Source organism: Perissodus microlepis, chromosome 17 (genome assembly GCF_051167445.1).
Source record: "Perissodus microlepis isolate ML-2025 ecotype Zambia chromosome 17, ASM5116744v1, whole genome shotgun sequence".
Taxonomy (NCBI): Eukaryota; Metazoa; Chordata; class Actinopteri; order Cichliformes; family Cichlidae; genus Perissodus; species Perissodus microlepis.
This window is the reverse complement of record NC_140477.1, coordinates 34006761-34022488: the sequence shown is the minus strand read 5'-3', so window position 1 is coordinate 34022488 and position 15728 is coordinate 34006761. Positions and strand designations below refer to the sequence as shown.

General features: G+C 39.7%; 1 protein-coding gene across 1 annotated transcript in view; it reads right to left on the bottom strand.

The window, feature by feature from the left end:
* Positions 1–15728, bottom strand: part of camk1da (calcium/calmodulin-dependent protein kinase 1Da) — a 74266-nt gene that overhangs the window by 18876 nt on the left and 39662 nt on the right. Inside the window, exon 3 of the mRNA XM_084911175.1 lies at positions 10751–10825. Coding sequence (XP_084767301.1) covers positions 10751–10825 — 75 coding nt within the window. The remainder of the gene's footprint in view (positions 1–10750; positions 10826–15728) is intronic.

Genomic DNA, 15728 nt, shown 5'->3' with positions numbered 1-15728 from the left:
ACTCGAGAGCACATGAAACAACTTGTCCAGGTATACACAACATGGAGTTTATGCAGGTGAGAACAGCCCTCCACTTAGTTAACAGACACATAGCTCCCCCTGCTGGAGAGGACCATTTTAATTGCCCCAGCAACATTAGCAGTAATAGAATACATTAATAGTTCAGGCTCATGTAACATTACTATTGTTACATGAGCAAGAAAAGTTACACAAATATATAACTGTCTACAACTAGTCTACAGGAATTTATGATTAACAACCTCCTCGTGTTAATTCATATTTAGTTTTTGTGCCTGTACAGTAACAAGCAAAGCCGTAGTAACAGAGCAGTTAAGATACAAGTTGGGGTTTGGACCGATTGTCACAGTGTTAAAGAATGAGCACAAAAACATGATAGAAGTAGAACGCCTTATACAGTATGCTTTGATTTACACACGAATAAAAATGACAGAAATAAATATACCCTTCATATATAGAAACACACCCATGGCCAGGAATGTGTACATATGACAGAAAGGACACATGTGGATTCACAAGGGCAAACATGTCCACACACACACAGATCAGATTCGAGCATACAGTTCACAATGACGACATAAAAAAAAATAAAAATCTAAAAGAACCACTAAACCAATTTTTCTCTCCTCAAAGAGGACAGCGACTTGTTCAGTTTTAGAGAGCGCAATGCCTGGGCATGACAAAAAAGGGCTGAATACACACACACACACACACACACACACACACACACACACACACGATACAACGGAGATCAGCCACCAGGCTGCATTGTTGCATAAGTGTTTGCGTAAGAAGACCATGGCAATCAGACAGGAGCTCCCACACAAGAACACAACACAAGTGCACAGTCACACACGTACAGATACAAGGGCAGGACCATATACACACATACACAATACACACATGTGCACACATGCATATAAGCACACACAGTGAAAAGGAAATGCAGTGAAAGGCGAGCACAAACAGACCAAAATCAAAACACAAACACGTGCAACATCGTAGACACAACACAGATCCTAAGACACACAAACACCAGAATAATGTCTGCCAAATTACCCGCATTCATCATTTCTCATTTGACATATCATTGCAAAATGCGGGAGATCAAAGATCCCGATGTCAACAATGCTCCACGCTGTGCTGGATATGGGTTTAGCCTACAGTATTTCATCTAAAAAATCAAGAACAACAACAAAAGAGATAATCTGCACCACCTGCTGCTGTTTGATTATCAGCTTTAAGCATCATACTCCCAGCCTCATGTGACCATGGCTCCACTAAAGCAGGTGTCCCCACCCAGGGCACAGCCCCCGACATCCGTCACTATCAGCAGGGGAAGACTTGTTAAACACACACATAATGGCCAAGTCTAAAAACACTCAAAGTATCACCCTGTTTTTTCATTTCAGGCAAGAATTTATGTCTTTGATGATAGCTACAAATGATTTTAAATGACTTTAATTCCACAGTAAAGAAATGTGATCAGCAGCTAAAAGCAGAATCATAGAGTACTACTCCATAATGTGAATCAGCATGGCATTTGCTGAGTACTCTCCCAGGACAGGAGAGAAATATGTTCCCCATGTTTTGTGCCTCAGTCTCTGTCTCTGTGTTAGCTGTTGGCTTGCTTTTTTAAGTTCCTGTTTTATTTGAGCTTTAATAAATTAGAGATGAGCTTAATGTTAATCCTGACTGCCTGTGAGTATGCATTTGGGTCCTCATTCACCTACATATGACAAGATGTTAATCCTGTCAGCAGTCTGGATTCCTCCATATGGAAGCCACAGTGTTGTGAAACTGAAAAGAAACTGCAGGGGCCTAACCAGCTTGGAAATTTTTTTGAACAGTGTTTTGGTACAAGGTTTTTGTGTCATTGTGACCAAAGAAATTAATTGTACCATGACAGCACCTGATATCTCTGGCTGGAGCTTTTAGAAGAACTCTAGTAAGAGGAGAAGGGCAGCAGAGGATGTGATGATGCCATTCCAGTGGTCCACTATGATCCTGGTGCCAATGGTATGGTGACAGCCTTCTCTAATCAAGAGTACAAAGCATGTATGTGGAATTGTCATAATTTGGTAGGTTGGGCTGGGTTTGGTTAACTTTCTCTCAGGTGGTTAACTCTTCACTCTCAGGTGAAGTTGCTGGTTGGACTTGGCATTCCCACATCAGCCCAGCGTGCAGGAGTTCTGACCAAACTGGTCAGTTTCAGGTATGAAGCAATGGTAAATAGACTGGTTCTTACGTTATATTTGTCTATGCCTAAGAGCTTTCTATCTGACATTTACATTCACATTCAGTATCTTGCCCAAGGCGCTTTCAATATAGACTGGAGCAGCCAGGGAAACCTCCAAACCACCAACCTTCTGATTAGTAGATGACCTGCTCTACCTCCCAAACTACATCCCAAACGAAGAATAAAAAAGTGCACCGTTCTTCGCCAGAAAGTCATCGCTGCTACGGTGACAAACTCCCACGGTTAATTCCTTGTCTCAAAGTTATTCGTGCCTGGAATCTGCCTTGAAAATCTGTCTGCTCAAGTCACTCTTGCCTGTGGATGACACCAGCATCACTCCATTGCATTGAGCCGGTGAATCTTGTAAAGGAAGGAACTCACCAACTCAAAACCTGCCTGCCCGCTCTTCACCTGTACCGCCCCACCTTGGTAACCCAGCTGAGCTTCTATTTATCTCTGTAGAAGGTAAGACAATCTTAAAAATTCAGATGACCTTATGCTATGTACTCACCACCCATATATGAGTATTAGCATTCTCTCTCATCTCTAATAGACCTATGTGTCATATCATTACTCAACCCAAAACACCTTTTAAACGTGCACACAGTTACCTAAGTCTGCTCACTAAGTCCGGTTTATATCTAATGATGATATTCTGGCCATTTTATTTGCTAGTAAAGACCGGGATGAGACAAAACACCCAGCATGAGGGGTCCACAAGCTGGTGTACTCCTAGTGCCAGTCCCAAGCATGGATGAATGGGAAGATTGTATCAGGAAGGGCATCAGGAGTAAATTATGCAGATCCATCTGCTGTGATGACCCCTTGGGAAATAAGGGAGCAGCTGAAAGTACTTTACCTTTATTTGGGGAAAACACACAATTATATAGCTACTTGATATTATACAACCCCCTCTAATCAAATTTCCCTGTTATTACAAACAAAATATTATGAGACATAATAAGATTGAACGGGTGGTTCCTAGGAGCTCTGTAATCCTTAACAGCAAATAATCTAAAATGACATACTTTTTATCTTAATTTTGTGTCTTCACATCCATCTAATCTAGCTGCATCCATCTGTGTGATGTTTGACGATGTCAAGCCACAATTACACACAGCAGCACTGCTGTGACTACAAAAAGAACAAAAGAACCCACACTTCGTTTTGTTTCAATGAATTATTGAACAGGCATGCTGGACGCTGATGCACGGGCCCATCTGCAAATCAATGCATCCTGTTTTTCGCTCTCATTTTATTCTTAAAGTTCTGACTGATGCTCGGAGTTCCAAGTAATGATATGTAACCCCACTGATATCTTTGCCTGCCATGCTTAGACAAGTGCATCAAACAGGTTAAATAGCTTTCACCTCACCTTGTCTGCAATGTGTCACAATTGTGCTCTAACTTTGTTAACATGTACTTGCATAGCCTGGACAATAAATTATAGAATTCCTTTATTTTTAAAAAAACATGCAGTGAGTTTCATCTGAAAAGCTGGTTTTAGGGCAAATGAAGACTGTCAATATATAAGACTGTCTTGATAAATAAATTCATTTAACACACTGTACGATCCTTAATATGTGCAGAAAATTGAATTCCGTGGAAGAAGCTTTATTGCCTTCTCTTGGCAGCCTCCCACGTCTTGTTCGGTGATATTAGGTTTCTTCTGAGGAAAACTCCACAGGATACCTAAGCTGTCATGGTGTAATGATGGAGAGATCCCTGTGTTTAAAAGGGATGAAAGGAGTGACTATGACTGGCTATGACTATAGCCACCTTTAACAAGGTCACCTATAATGTATTTTTTCTAATCCAGCCTCATATTGGTGTGCATTAGCCACACCTCTGCCACACTGGGCTGGCGCACTGCAATGTAGCGCAGGGCTGTAGGGTGGAATCATGACATCCTTGCTTACGATGCAAGAACATTTTTGAAAAGTAAATGTTGCAACAGTCAGCCCGCTTGTCATGTCACTGTGCCTCATTCATCTCTCCTCTGTCAGCTGATGTGTTTACAAGCAGACAGTGCTATTACTCTCACCGGACGATGGCTGTGCGTCGCTGACGACGGCAAGCCTCATTTTCTGCTCATCACAGCAGAGAGACAGAGATCTGACCGCTGCCTCATTAGCTGAAATGTAGGGAGGAAAACCCCACTCCTGCACTTACACCTCCACTCTGCTTTCTTTGATCTCAAGCTTGTTTTTTCACGTGAACACTTAACTGAGATTAATTGTCTAAAATATCATGCAAACAATTAGATTATACTCCATATCTGTGCAAACACAACCTGATTAACACAGCGAGACAGCTATTAAGCAACAGCACAAAAATAAGGTCTTATTGTGGCATTTATTCAGGCTTTAGGAGAAAATGTTTGTTTCTTGTTCAGAGAACACACACGCGCACACACACATGAATATATATAAATATTTTTCTGCATTATTGTAGGATCTTTACCTTACAATGTAAAGCACCTTTAAGTGACTATTGTGATTTGTTGCTGTGTAAATAAAACTGAATTAAATCCTTTAAAGACCCTAAAGACCCAAATAACTAATCTGATTAGGTCTTTAGGTGAAGCTAGCGTATAAGAAGTGTAAGTAGAGAGAGAAGAGTATCATGTAGGGCACTCTTTTAAAGGTGCATACTGTAGAACATAGAAGAGCTCTAATCAGGCAAATGCTTCTATAAATGGATCAAGTTGGGTCTTTAACGTCAACTTTTTAAATTGCTAATTATAGCTGACTTGTAATTTAACTTTGGAAACACATTTTCTGCGCAACAATACAACCGTAAGAAAAGACCACAAAAAATCAATATGGTGGTCAACTCAGGACTAATTGCAATGTTTCAAGACTTTTGGAAGAGCCCCGACTGAACGGAAAGCTATTCTGCTCTTTTCCAACTCCAGATTTTTATTCTTTAATCGAGCAGCTTTGCATGACTCACAGGTCAACTAATCCTTACTTATCTCACACCGGGACTTGGTGCAGCCCCTGAGTTAATCCTCTGTCTGAAACAAGTTATTTTAGTTCCCTTTCCCCTCCCTTTAATCCAACTTTCTTCTCAGTAGCTGCCCCTCAGTCGCTGTGAACCTGAGATGACTATAATAAAGATATCCTCTGTCAGTGACATCTTACTTAGAGTAGAAAAAAGCCTGAGGATTTAGTGTTGTCTGAAGCCTCAGCTTTCGACTCACGTATCACAGCCTTTGTACTATTTTGGGTTTTTTTAAATAGTCCTCTATTTGAGGCTTTTCTGTTTTTCAGGTTTGTGGTGTTTTGATTCTTAGTTTTGGGTAGTTTCAGGCTTAGACACATATTTTAATTCCCTTTGCAAGGTTTCTAAGGTCCCTGCATTTTCTTTATTCTAGTGATAAATATTGCTCCCTCATTGTTCCCTGACTTCTTGTTAGGTTTTTTAAAAACTCAGGTCAGTGTTACTTTTGGTTACTGTTTCTGTTTTACATTAGAGGTTAGTTTTCTGTTGTTTGCTGTGTTAGTTTTGCTTCCTGTCAGTACTCCAGATTCCCTAATTGCTCTCGGTTTCTGTTAATTACGTTCGTCTTTACCTCATTTCTCCTGTTTGTCACCCCCCAATCAGTCCTCAGTGTATTATCTTGTAACAAGACCAAGAGCCATGTTCTAATGTTGTTTCAGTCTCATCTGAACACATCCAAACTGTACAAATGAACTGAAGAAGTTAAATACAGCCAACAACCCAACTGTCAGTGGACAATCCACAACAAACAAAGGCTTAAAATTATGAATACTGACAAAAAAAGTTGTCTGCTTCTGTCGAGTCCTGCTGATTACAAGCTTCCCACAAGCTCAATAGAAGAAACTGAAAAAGATGATACTATTCCAAAGGAATATAGAAAACTGTATTAAGAATCCCAGGTGCTACTTTGTTTGGGTTTATTGAAAGCCAGTTCTTTTATTTATTTATTTTTTACTGATATGCAATTCACAGCACAAACAGCATCAATATAAAGTCCACATTGCACTCGGTTGCATCGATTTTCATAGCAGCATGGGTTGATTGCCTCCCTGCGGTCAAGGTTACGTAAGACAAGCTATGATGAACAGGAATGAAGGAAATTCTGTCAGACTGCATTGATCTGCCATACTGCAATTACATGAGAAATCTGCAAAAATCCTTGTTTTTAACTGTGGTTTCTGATTACTGAATAAGAAAACCAGCACACCACTGAATACAAATGAGGTTAATTAGTACTGTAATGATCAGTAGAAATGCAGCTATTGCCAAGCTTCACTTTGCAGAAGCACTGTTGAGTTGGTGCTCTGGGAAAACGCAGCTTTTCAGTCACCATTTACAAGAACAGTTGGACACAGCTGCACAGGGTTAAAATAGATGCAGAGATGAAGCTGCAGTTCTGTGTTTTGCTTGGAGAAGGACAGCATGCAATGCTGATGCTAGATCAAAAAGGATTCTGAGCTACTCTATCTTTTGATCCTTTCACATTGCCTTTTATATTATGACAAATTCATAATACATCTGGGCATCATAACTACAACTGACACACTGAAATAATTAGTTCAGCACATGTACAAATAATCACTTTGGGCACATTTTGTTTCTATCCAAACTATGGTTATCTCAGGCAATTTTAGCTCTGAGAACCGCCGTGCCACTGTGATACCCCTTGCAATAGTATATAATATATATAATATGTACATGTATAAAACATGTACATATTATTTGCAAATTAATATGTAAGTTACCCATATGCCCAATTTGTTATATATTCAAAGAGGGTTAAGCATTTAACCATGTTTGAAGCTGACCTGTGTTCAAGCAGATTGTACCTGGAAAAACAGTGAGCAGGAGGAAGATATAAAGAGAAGGAAAGCAAAGAAATAAAAAAAAAAAAAAGCAGAGGGCAGATGGTGTGAAAGAGGAGAGGAAAAGGGATGGAGGGTTAGAGGGAGATATCAGAGACCGGTCTTTCTTGTTACTGTTCTTTTTCTCAAAGAAATAAAACAGCAGGTACAGCCAACGTCTTTTGGTTAATGAACTACTGAATTTTGAAACCTATGTTAGTCAAAGTAGAAAAAAATCTTGCCTTTGATTCTTAACCTTAACTTTAACCACAGTCACTGCTAGATGAAGTGAGAGCACTCAGCGATAATAACTTGCTTCTTTACCAAACAGCAGTCAGCTCTGTTAACTGGTTTATCCATGACAACAGGAGATTTAATCAAAATGTTAAGATTGTAGGTTAACAGCTTAACCACAGTTAAGACCTTTGACTGGAGTCTGGCCAACAGAAGGATTTTAAGTGACGTAAAAGCTTAAGGAAACTGTGTTTCTTAATTTGTCATCAGAATGGAGTGAGGAGGAAAAAAGTGCTGCCCAGACGTAGTTAATCTGTGTTTGTTATGTCTGGAAAGTCATCCATTTATCTTGCCATCAACACATTGGCATCTTAGCTAGCTACCTCGGACCTAGAGATTAGGTACAACCTTGGAAAAGTAACTAAGCAAATGTAGATAACAAATTTACAAATTTTACACCAATGTTGATAGGAATCTTTGCTTAGTACACTACAAGTAAAGTTTCTGCTTCTACATTTTTAGCTTGTAGACTAGCTTAATTTAGCTCATTTGAAACACTTCATAATCTAATATTACTAAGTGAGTGCTGACTTTATGGCGATTTAATGCTTTAGCTGGCACAATTATTATTACTACTACTGGTAATATTAATCTAACTATAATGATTGCATGGAACTATTTAACAATCTATGTGTTTGTGTGTGTGTGTGTGTGTGTGTGTGTGTGTGTGTGTGTAGCAGTCACCAAAATTTGTATCCACAATGGAATTTTGTTCCCCTTGTGAATAAATACAGAATGAAGAACTAGAAAAAACAAAAACCACCTGTAGGGCAGCGTTTTGCTAGTAATGATAATATCCATATTGCATTTCAACGTCTCTAACATCTGTTTTTAGACATGTAATATTGCATTTCTTAAAACATTTTTTTAAAATAAGATTGTAAAAAGCCATTAAGATTAAGATCTTTTTTTCAAGGAGAAAAGGTTTGGGACAAACTTGACAGATAAATGACTGAAGGATCTGCAAACCTAAAACTGTTTTACTTTAAAAAAGGCTGGTAGTTTCATACTTTTTGGAGCTTATTCCATTTGTAAGCAGCTTAGTAAGTCGAGGCTATTTTAAAAAGGGACAGCTCTTAAAATGAACCTGTATTAAAATTAGTCTGTTTAAGGGTAACAAGAGCAGTACGGGGTAATAAATAAATATCATACTACTCCCTTAGCATTAATAATTGCATCCCAAGTTGCTATGACACAGTGAGTTATATGCAGTAAAGTATGTGGATGTGGTGGTTAATAATGAGCATCTATAGCTGCTGTGCAGGATTATTCTCATACAAATGCTTTTGACCTGGATGGAAAATGCCAAGGTTGTATGTACAACTCTGCCTGCTGCTGAACATAAATACCATTAAATATCGTTGATGTCAGTTCAAACTTCCATTACTAGATCAGGTCTGACTTAACTATGTCACAGTAACCTCACCAAGTTCACCTAGCCCCTTATTAAAGAGTTGGTAAAACTGTTGACTATTTATCAGTTGTCCACAGTAATAGGATCTGTAGTATACTACGAGGCTTTGACAGAACTGAATGCAAATTCTTCTTGAATCTACATATTAACTTTTCTTTCTTTTAAAACCAGGCTTATCATCCAGCCAAAATAACCTCATTCATGCTCAAATCTTTAAAGTTTAATTGATCATCTAATAATTTTTTTGACTATGAGAAAGCTGATAGAGGTACATTTGCATCTTCCAACAACTGTGATCAAACAACATGGTCTCACTCCCAAAGCATAACATTTTACACTAGGTGACAAATTGTCGGCATATTGCGCTTCCGGGTTCCCAACACGTCCCTACATTACAAGATCAGAAAAATTAGGAAACATGAGAACCATTTGGAATGAATCTACACATGTAAGTTCGTTTTACTTAAATCGCTTTGAAAAACACTATCTAACGTCATTAAAGTGCTGGTTAAGGCTGGGGATAAGGTTATGGTTAGGGTTAGGGATAAGGTTAGGGCTGGAATACATGGCTGGAACGTGTATTACCGTGGGAGTGTCATTCTACTGGATGTCATCCATCACCCAGCGCGTAGCATAAGAGCGTGGAAGGTCACCTTTTGCGTTCCTCAGAAACGCCTCGGGACTTGAGAAATTGTCAGTATATTACGCCTCGGGAGTGAGAACGGGCTGGATCAACACTTTGAGAGCCTTTTTTATCCAAGAATTCCAACAGGGTGCAAAATGTCATAAACACAATGGCTTACCACCAAATAAGTGAGTGGATTATCTGCCAGCTGTCATAGGTAGGTTAAATATTAGCTTTAACTTATGAGCTTATTCATAAGTTAAAGACCTCAATATCGTTTCCTGTATTGCCGCGAGTTGGCACAGAAACACAACCACCCAAACACATGCGGTAGGGGAGCAGATAATCCACTGGAATCGGCAATAACCACGCCACTGTTGTGTAAACCACGGCTCTGACTTCCACCTGAACTTGACTGATTTGTTTCCAGCCCGAATGCCAAACTTCCAGATCAACTCCTTATGTAAGCAGCTCTAACCTCGAAGAGGAGGTTAGTGGGACACCTGTGGGTGAACCCTTTCCTCTAGTGCTGACCATCAAAGCAGAGATGTACATCAGATGATGTAATAGAAGCCTCGTAGCGGTGTGGTGGGCTTTGAGTACATGTGTCTGTGTGTGCGTGCATGTGGGAGGACTGGTGGGCTTTGTGTGTTTTTTGTGTGTCTATGTGATGGGTGGGTGGACAGAAGAACGAGAGGTAAAGTGTGAGAATTTGAAAACACTGTAAATTAGCAACAATTTAAGTCAGAAGCAAATAAGAAATACGCACTCCGACATCTGAAACATTAAATTATTATTAATAAAAATCAAAAACAGAACAACAAAGAATTTGTATTCTTGTCCCTCGCTATAAGAAAACCAAAATATCTGCCAGAATAAAATCTGACCCACTCGAGAAAGATTTTACATATAAACTATAACTAATATTTAAAATGTACTCATTTGTAGGCTAAAATTTCACAATAGGACGGCTTATGCCCTCTATAATTTGATATTACTTTTGTAGCACCAGCTTTGTCTTAAAGAAATAATATGTCTTCTTTATTTAATTTCTACCCTACTAATACAATATTAAATAACAAACCCCAACCCCGCCCCCACAAACACACCCACAAATATATTACACAACAGCTTTTACAGGCTGACGAGTCCCATTATGTGACAGAGCAGAGCTTGCAGTCACTAAATGAAATGGTCTTCCAGGGAGATGTGGGTGATTTGGGGGTCTCTGTTCCCATCAGTCACATTGTCGAACACAATGTCCTAAACACAATGACGACAACAGAAGAAGAAAAAGAACATTGACTCACAGCTGCATAATCAAGTAGAGGTGGTCGGGGCTCTCGTAGATGTCTTCCAGTGCCACAATGTTCTCATGCTTGATCCTGCAAAACAAAGACAAAGCAATCAGTAAAGATTTGTTTTTTTAAATCTGTTTTTTTAAAGTTTCTGCCACAGTCACAGTGCAGATTAATGCTCCAACTGTCTTTTGTACACCTTAATATTCTGAGTTGTACATTGTTAACACTTGATGTCTCAACCAACAAAAAAGTGTCACCTCACGATCCATTTCTTAGCTGCTCTGAAGCTACTGATTGAATTAAACAATCAGCCCATCTATACTATCGCAAAGTAATAAAGTCATAGACAGGCAGTTAAATGACAGTAAAGTTCCTGATTTCTCAGTACTGATTATAGAAATTTCAGTTTTTAGTCATGTTAAATACTTGTTGAAACTTATTTTTCATATATTAAGATGATTTTGACATCCTTGCAAAATACTATAATAAATAATATATATTGTGTATATATGTTGTGTATTTTGTAAAGAATATGAACATACACATGCTGGTAACCATTAGTTACATCTTACTAGTACAGGGTTAGACCCACTTTTACTTTTTGTACTGCCATAATTCTATATATTACAATCCCAACAAAGGCCTGTAGTCATTTAACACGAAGTGTTTTCTTGTCTTCTTCTGAAATGTAGTTGGCTGTAAGTATTAAAAACCGGAATTACTTAATTTCTTTGCTTGCCCTGTCTCCCTCCCCTCATCCACAACCGGCTACAGCAGATGGCTGCTCTTCCTTTAGCCTGGTTTTGTCTGAGGTTTTTTTTCCTGTTAAAAGGGAGTTTTTCCTTCCCACTGTTGCCAAGTGCCTTCTCACAAGAGGTTGTCAAATTGTTGGGGTTTTGTTTGTATTACTTTAAGGTCTTTACCTTACAAAATAAATTGCCTTGAGGTGCCTTGAGTTGCGATTTGCCACTAACTAACTAACTAAGGTACAGAAACAAATACAGCTGAAGGCAAAGGGGGTTTGGTTGGACCTTACTGAAGAGATTTACTGAAAAGGTATTAAACCAACAAGAATCACACTGAATTATAGGGCATTAAACAATTTATATTTAACTTTATACAGTGTGCATGTATGTCACAATCCTAACTAATCCCAGCAAGGCAGCTACCATGTTTTCTCTGCCTCATCCATACTCGCAGCAACCAGTGAAGACTGTGGTGTACACGACTCCAGAAAAATAAATAGCAATTGTACCTTGAATTTAGATCCTTTTGTAATTGCAAAAATCAAGAAAAAGTTATTTTACTCTGATGCCAGCACAAACTTTTCACAAAAATCGAACCAACAATCTATTTCAACCAAAACCTCTTCACACTTTCCCATCACAATTTCTGCTCATTTTTTTTTTTGCTTCTCTGCTGATTTCTCCATGGTTACAGCAGCATGATGGGGTGTTTCCCTTCTTCCGTGTGTGTGTGTGCGTGTTTGTGTGTGTGTGGCTGTCAGTTTGTTATCCTAATATACCGTGCCTAGTGGAAACACGACTAATTTTGTGTGCGTGGTTGCAGGTTAATCATCTTTTGCACAGTAAACAGAGGTAATCCCCCCTGGCCTAACTCAGGCATATACACACAGAGGCACACACAGCAGGTGTGCAGGTAAACATCTAACACCTATTAAAGAGCGTATGATCGCAGCGGCAGCAGGTATGAATCACAGAGCTGAGACGTGACTCATACTCATGCTCATACAAGTACTGGTTGAAAAGGGGTAATGTGTGTGTGAGCGTGTGTGTGTGTGTGCCCTGTCAAGGATAATGAACGGCTGACAGGAAAAGCCTGAGTGTAATGGCAGAGCAGATCTGGAGTGCATTCAGAAAAACCCTCTTTTTGCATTAAATGCCTGGTGTGGCAGTTAGTTGTTCTCATTCATGGATTTCTCCTGCATGTATCTCCTGTTACTGCTGCACATAGACTGGGTAAATAACGGGATTGTGTCATTCAGACACAGGCCTCTTCGACATTAACACTTCCTCACGCCTTCATGCCGACATCCCCGCAACGGTGATGTGAGAGCCACGTTTGCCACATGTGCAAAAGACTCAACATTTGATCGTTAATTAATTAATTTTTCTCTGGCAATGTCACGAACAGCAAGGTTTGCATGCTTTTGTGTTTGTGTTTGCTGCAGTGTGAGTTTCAAAGCATTGTGCCCTACCCCTAGCACATAGACACTAAGAAATTGATCTCTCTTCTGCAAAAAGCACGACGTGCATCAGAGGCAAATATAGGAAACTTACAGAAGATTATAAAACAGAGTTAGTAAGATAGTGAGACAGGTGACCAGATTGCTCATTCAGATGTTAAAAGACACCTTCAGATGTGAGATCTGTACATATTTTAAAATATATCAATATATTTAAAAAAAAAAAAACGAGATTAAAACAAAATTAAGTAGATAATTGCATCTGTGCTTTTTGTCCAGATCAGCACGGGCTTGGAGAAGGCATTTGACTACATCCCTCACAGGATCTTGTTGAGCAGGAGTATGGGGTACGTGGCTCATTGCTATGGGCTATGTGGTCCAGTGAGAGCTTGGTTCATATTGAAGGCTTTAAGTTGGATCCCCTCCCCTGTGGGTGGTGGACTCTGCTGGGGGTTGTTATTGATTCTGTTCATGTTCACAACTTTCAATGGGCAGAATTTCTAGATATAGCCAAGTGTGGTCTCAGGATCTCATCTTTGCTGTTTGCAGATGATGTGATTCTGTTCGCTTCATCAGACATACAGCTCGTACTGTGGCTGCTCGCCAAAGTGTGTGAAGCAGAGAGAATGAGAATTGGCACCTTAAAGTCCGAGACCATAGTTCTCAGCTGGAAAAGGGTGGAGTGCCAACTCTATGGCAGCAATAAGCTGCTGTCACAAGTGGAAGACTTTAGGTATCTCAGTGTCTTTTTCATGATGGTGGAACGTGACGACTTCACTTCTTGTTGACAAGAGCTGTCTGATGGCAGGTAAAATGGTGCATGTAGTTTTCTCTGGAAAAAATCAGAGGTGGGACTCAAAGAAGCTGCTGTGAGTGACATATTTTGCCTAAGCTCACCCAGAACACAGAAGTGTTTCAGCATGCGCTGAGGTGCTTGCACGAAAAGTTGTGCTACTGAAGATAAGTATTTGACGAAACAAGATGATGCTTTTGTTAGCGCTTGGGGTCAGATTTACAGTTCTTTCCACCGTCTGCTGCCACCAAAATCTCTGAAACTTGCCATAACCTGATCCAGCAGATTTCCCTCCAAAGCCAAATTGGTGTCTCTGCCCTGCACAAGACTGCTTGAGACAGAATCTGCTCACTGATGCTCTCTAACATGCACTGAAATTACACTCATTTGTCTAAATGGATGTCTGCTCTCTCCCTCGTGGATCCAATTTGCATTTTCTCTAATGTTAACAGTGAAACCAAATTACCAAAGTTATTGCATTTAATGGCATAATAATTGCTGCAGCACTTTGATTTTTCTGTGTAACTGTGAGATCACTTGTTTGTCTGTAGGGTGAAACAGACGAAGACTTCTCTTTTTTGATTATTTGAAATGATAACTTTGGTGTCTCTGTGATGTAGTGCTTAAAAACATTCACCTTTAATGTGTAAGATCTGTGATTTGAGACCAGGCGGTGAAACAAAGCCAGCCGAAGGCGGTCACAAACCAGCATGCTCTTAAGTGTTGGTGTCAAGCCCAGACGAGGAGGGTTGCTTTAGGAAGGGGATCCGTTATAAAATCTGTATTAAATCAACATGTGGATCCATCTTCTGTAGCAACCCCTTAGGGAAATAAGTGAGCAGCTGAAAGAACCATGTCATTTGAAATGATTATTTTGACAGTTTGCAATGGGAAGCACAAATTTCTTTTTGTGCTTTTCCTCATTTTCTGACATATACTGTTGTAGTGAATGCTCAGTAAGTTTTAAACACTGAGGTCAGTGCATGTATAACTAATTCCCATAAATGGTAAATGGATTGGTTTTTATATAGTGCTTTTTACTCTAATAATAAATGGTCTGGTTGTTTTATAGCACTTTTATACTCCAACAGTAAATGGACTGGTTCTTATAAAGCACTTCTATACTCTAACAAGCTGCAATAAGTCTGAATAAGTCTTCAATGAACAGAGCTCGAAGGGCCACGGCTGCCAACTGGTTGTATTCTGGGTATATTCCTATAGAACTATTATTAATACTAGTCTTTTGTCTGGTCAAGTACCTAAGGAGTTTAAGCATGCAGTCATACATCCTTTACTTAAGAAACCAGGCTTAGACAGTTCAGTCATATCAAATTTTAGACCCATCTCTAAGCTTCCTTTTCTTAGTAAGATTCTGGAAAGGATTGTTTATACTCAGTTGATGGACTATTTGAATGACTCTCAATTGTCGGAAATCTTTCAGTCCGGCTATAAGCCATTTCACAGTACGGAGACAGCCCTCGTAAAAGTTATGAATGACATTCTGATAGCGACATGCAGTGCTGGTCCTGTTGGACATGACCGCTGCATTCGACACAGTGGATCACGATTTGCCGATCTCCCGCTTACATCACTGTGTGGGAATTTCTGGTTCGGCACTTTTGTGGTTAAAGTCTTATCGTTCAAATATAACCTTTTGTGTTAAGTTGGGGTCGGCTTCATCCTCTGTGGCCCCTCTGCTTTGGGGTGTGCCACAGGGATCTATTCTTGGGCCATTATTGGTCTAAGGAGCTTGGAAAGAAACGCGTCTGGACTTCTTTGAGTTGCTTGAAGACGTTTCACCTTTCATCCGAGCAGCTTCTTCAGTTCTAAGGGTCAAATGGTGGAGAGTCACTGAGAGATCCCAGATTTAAACCCAGTGGGAGTTTCCCCCCAAAGAGGGACAAAGGACCCCCTGATGATCCTCTACCTAATCACATGAGCCAAGGTGTGAAAGCGGGTGTGGGTCACAATCAGCCAGGGTTTCGGGT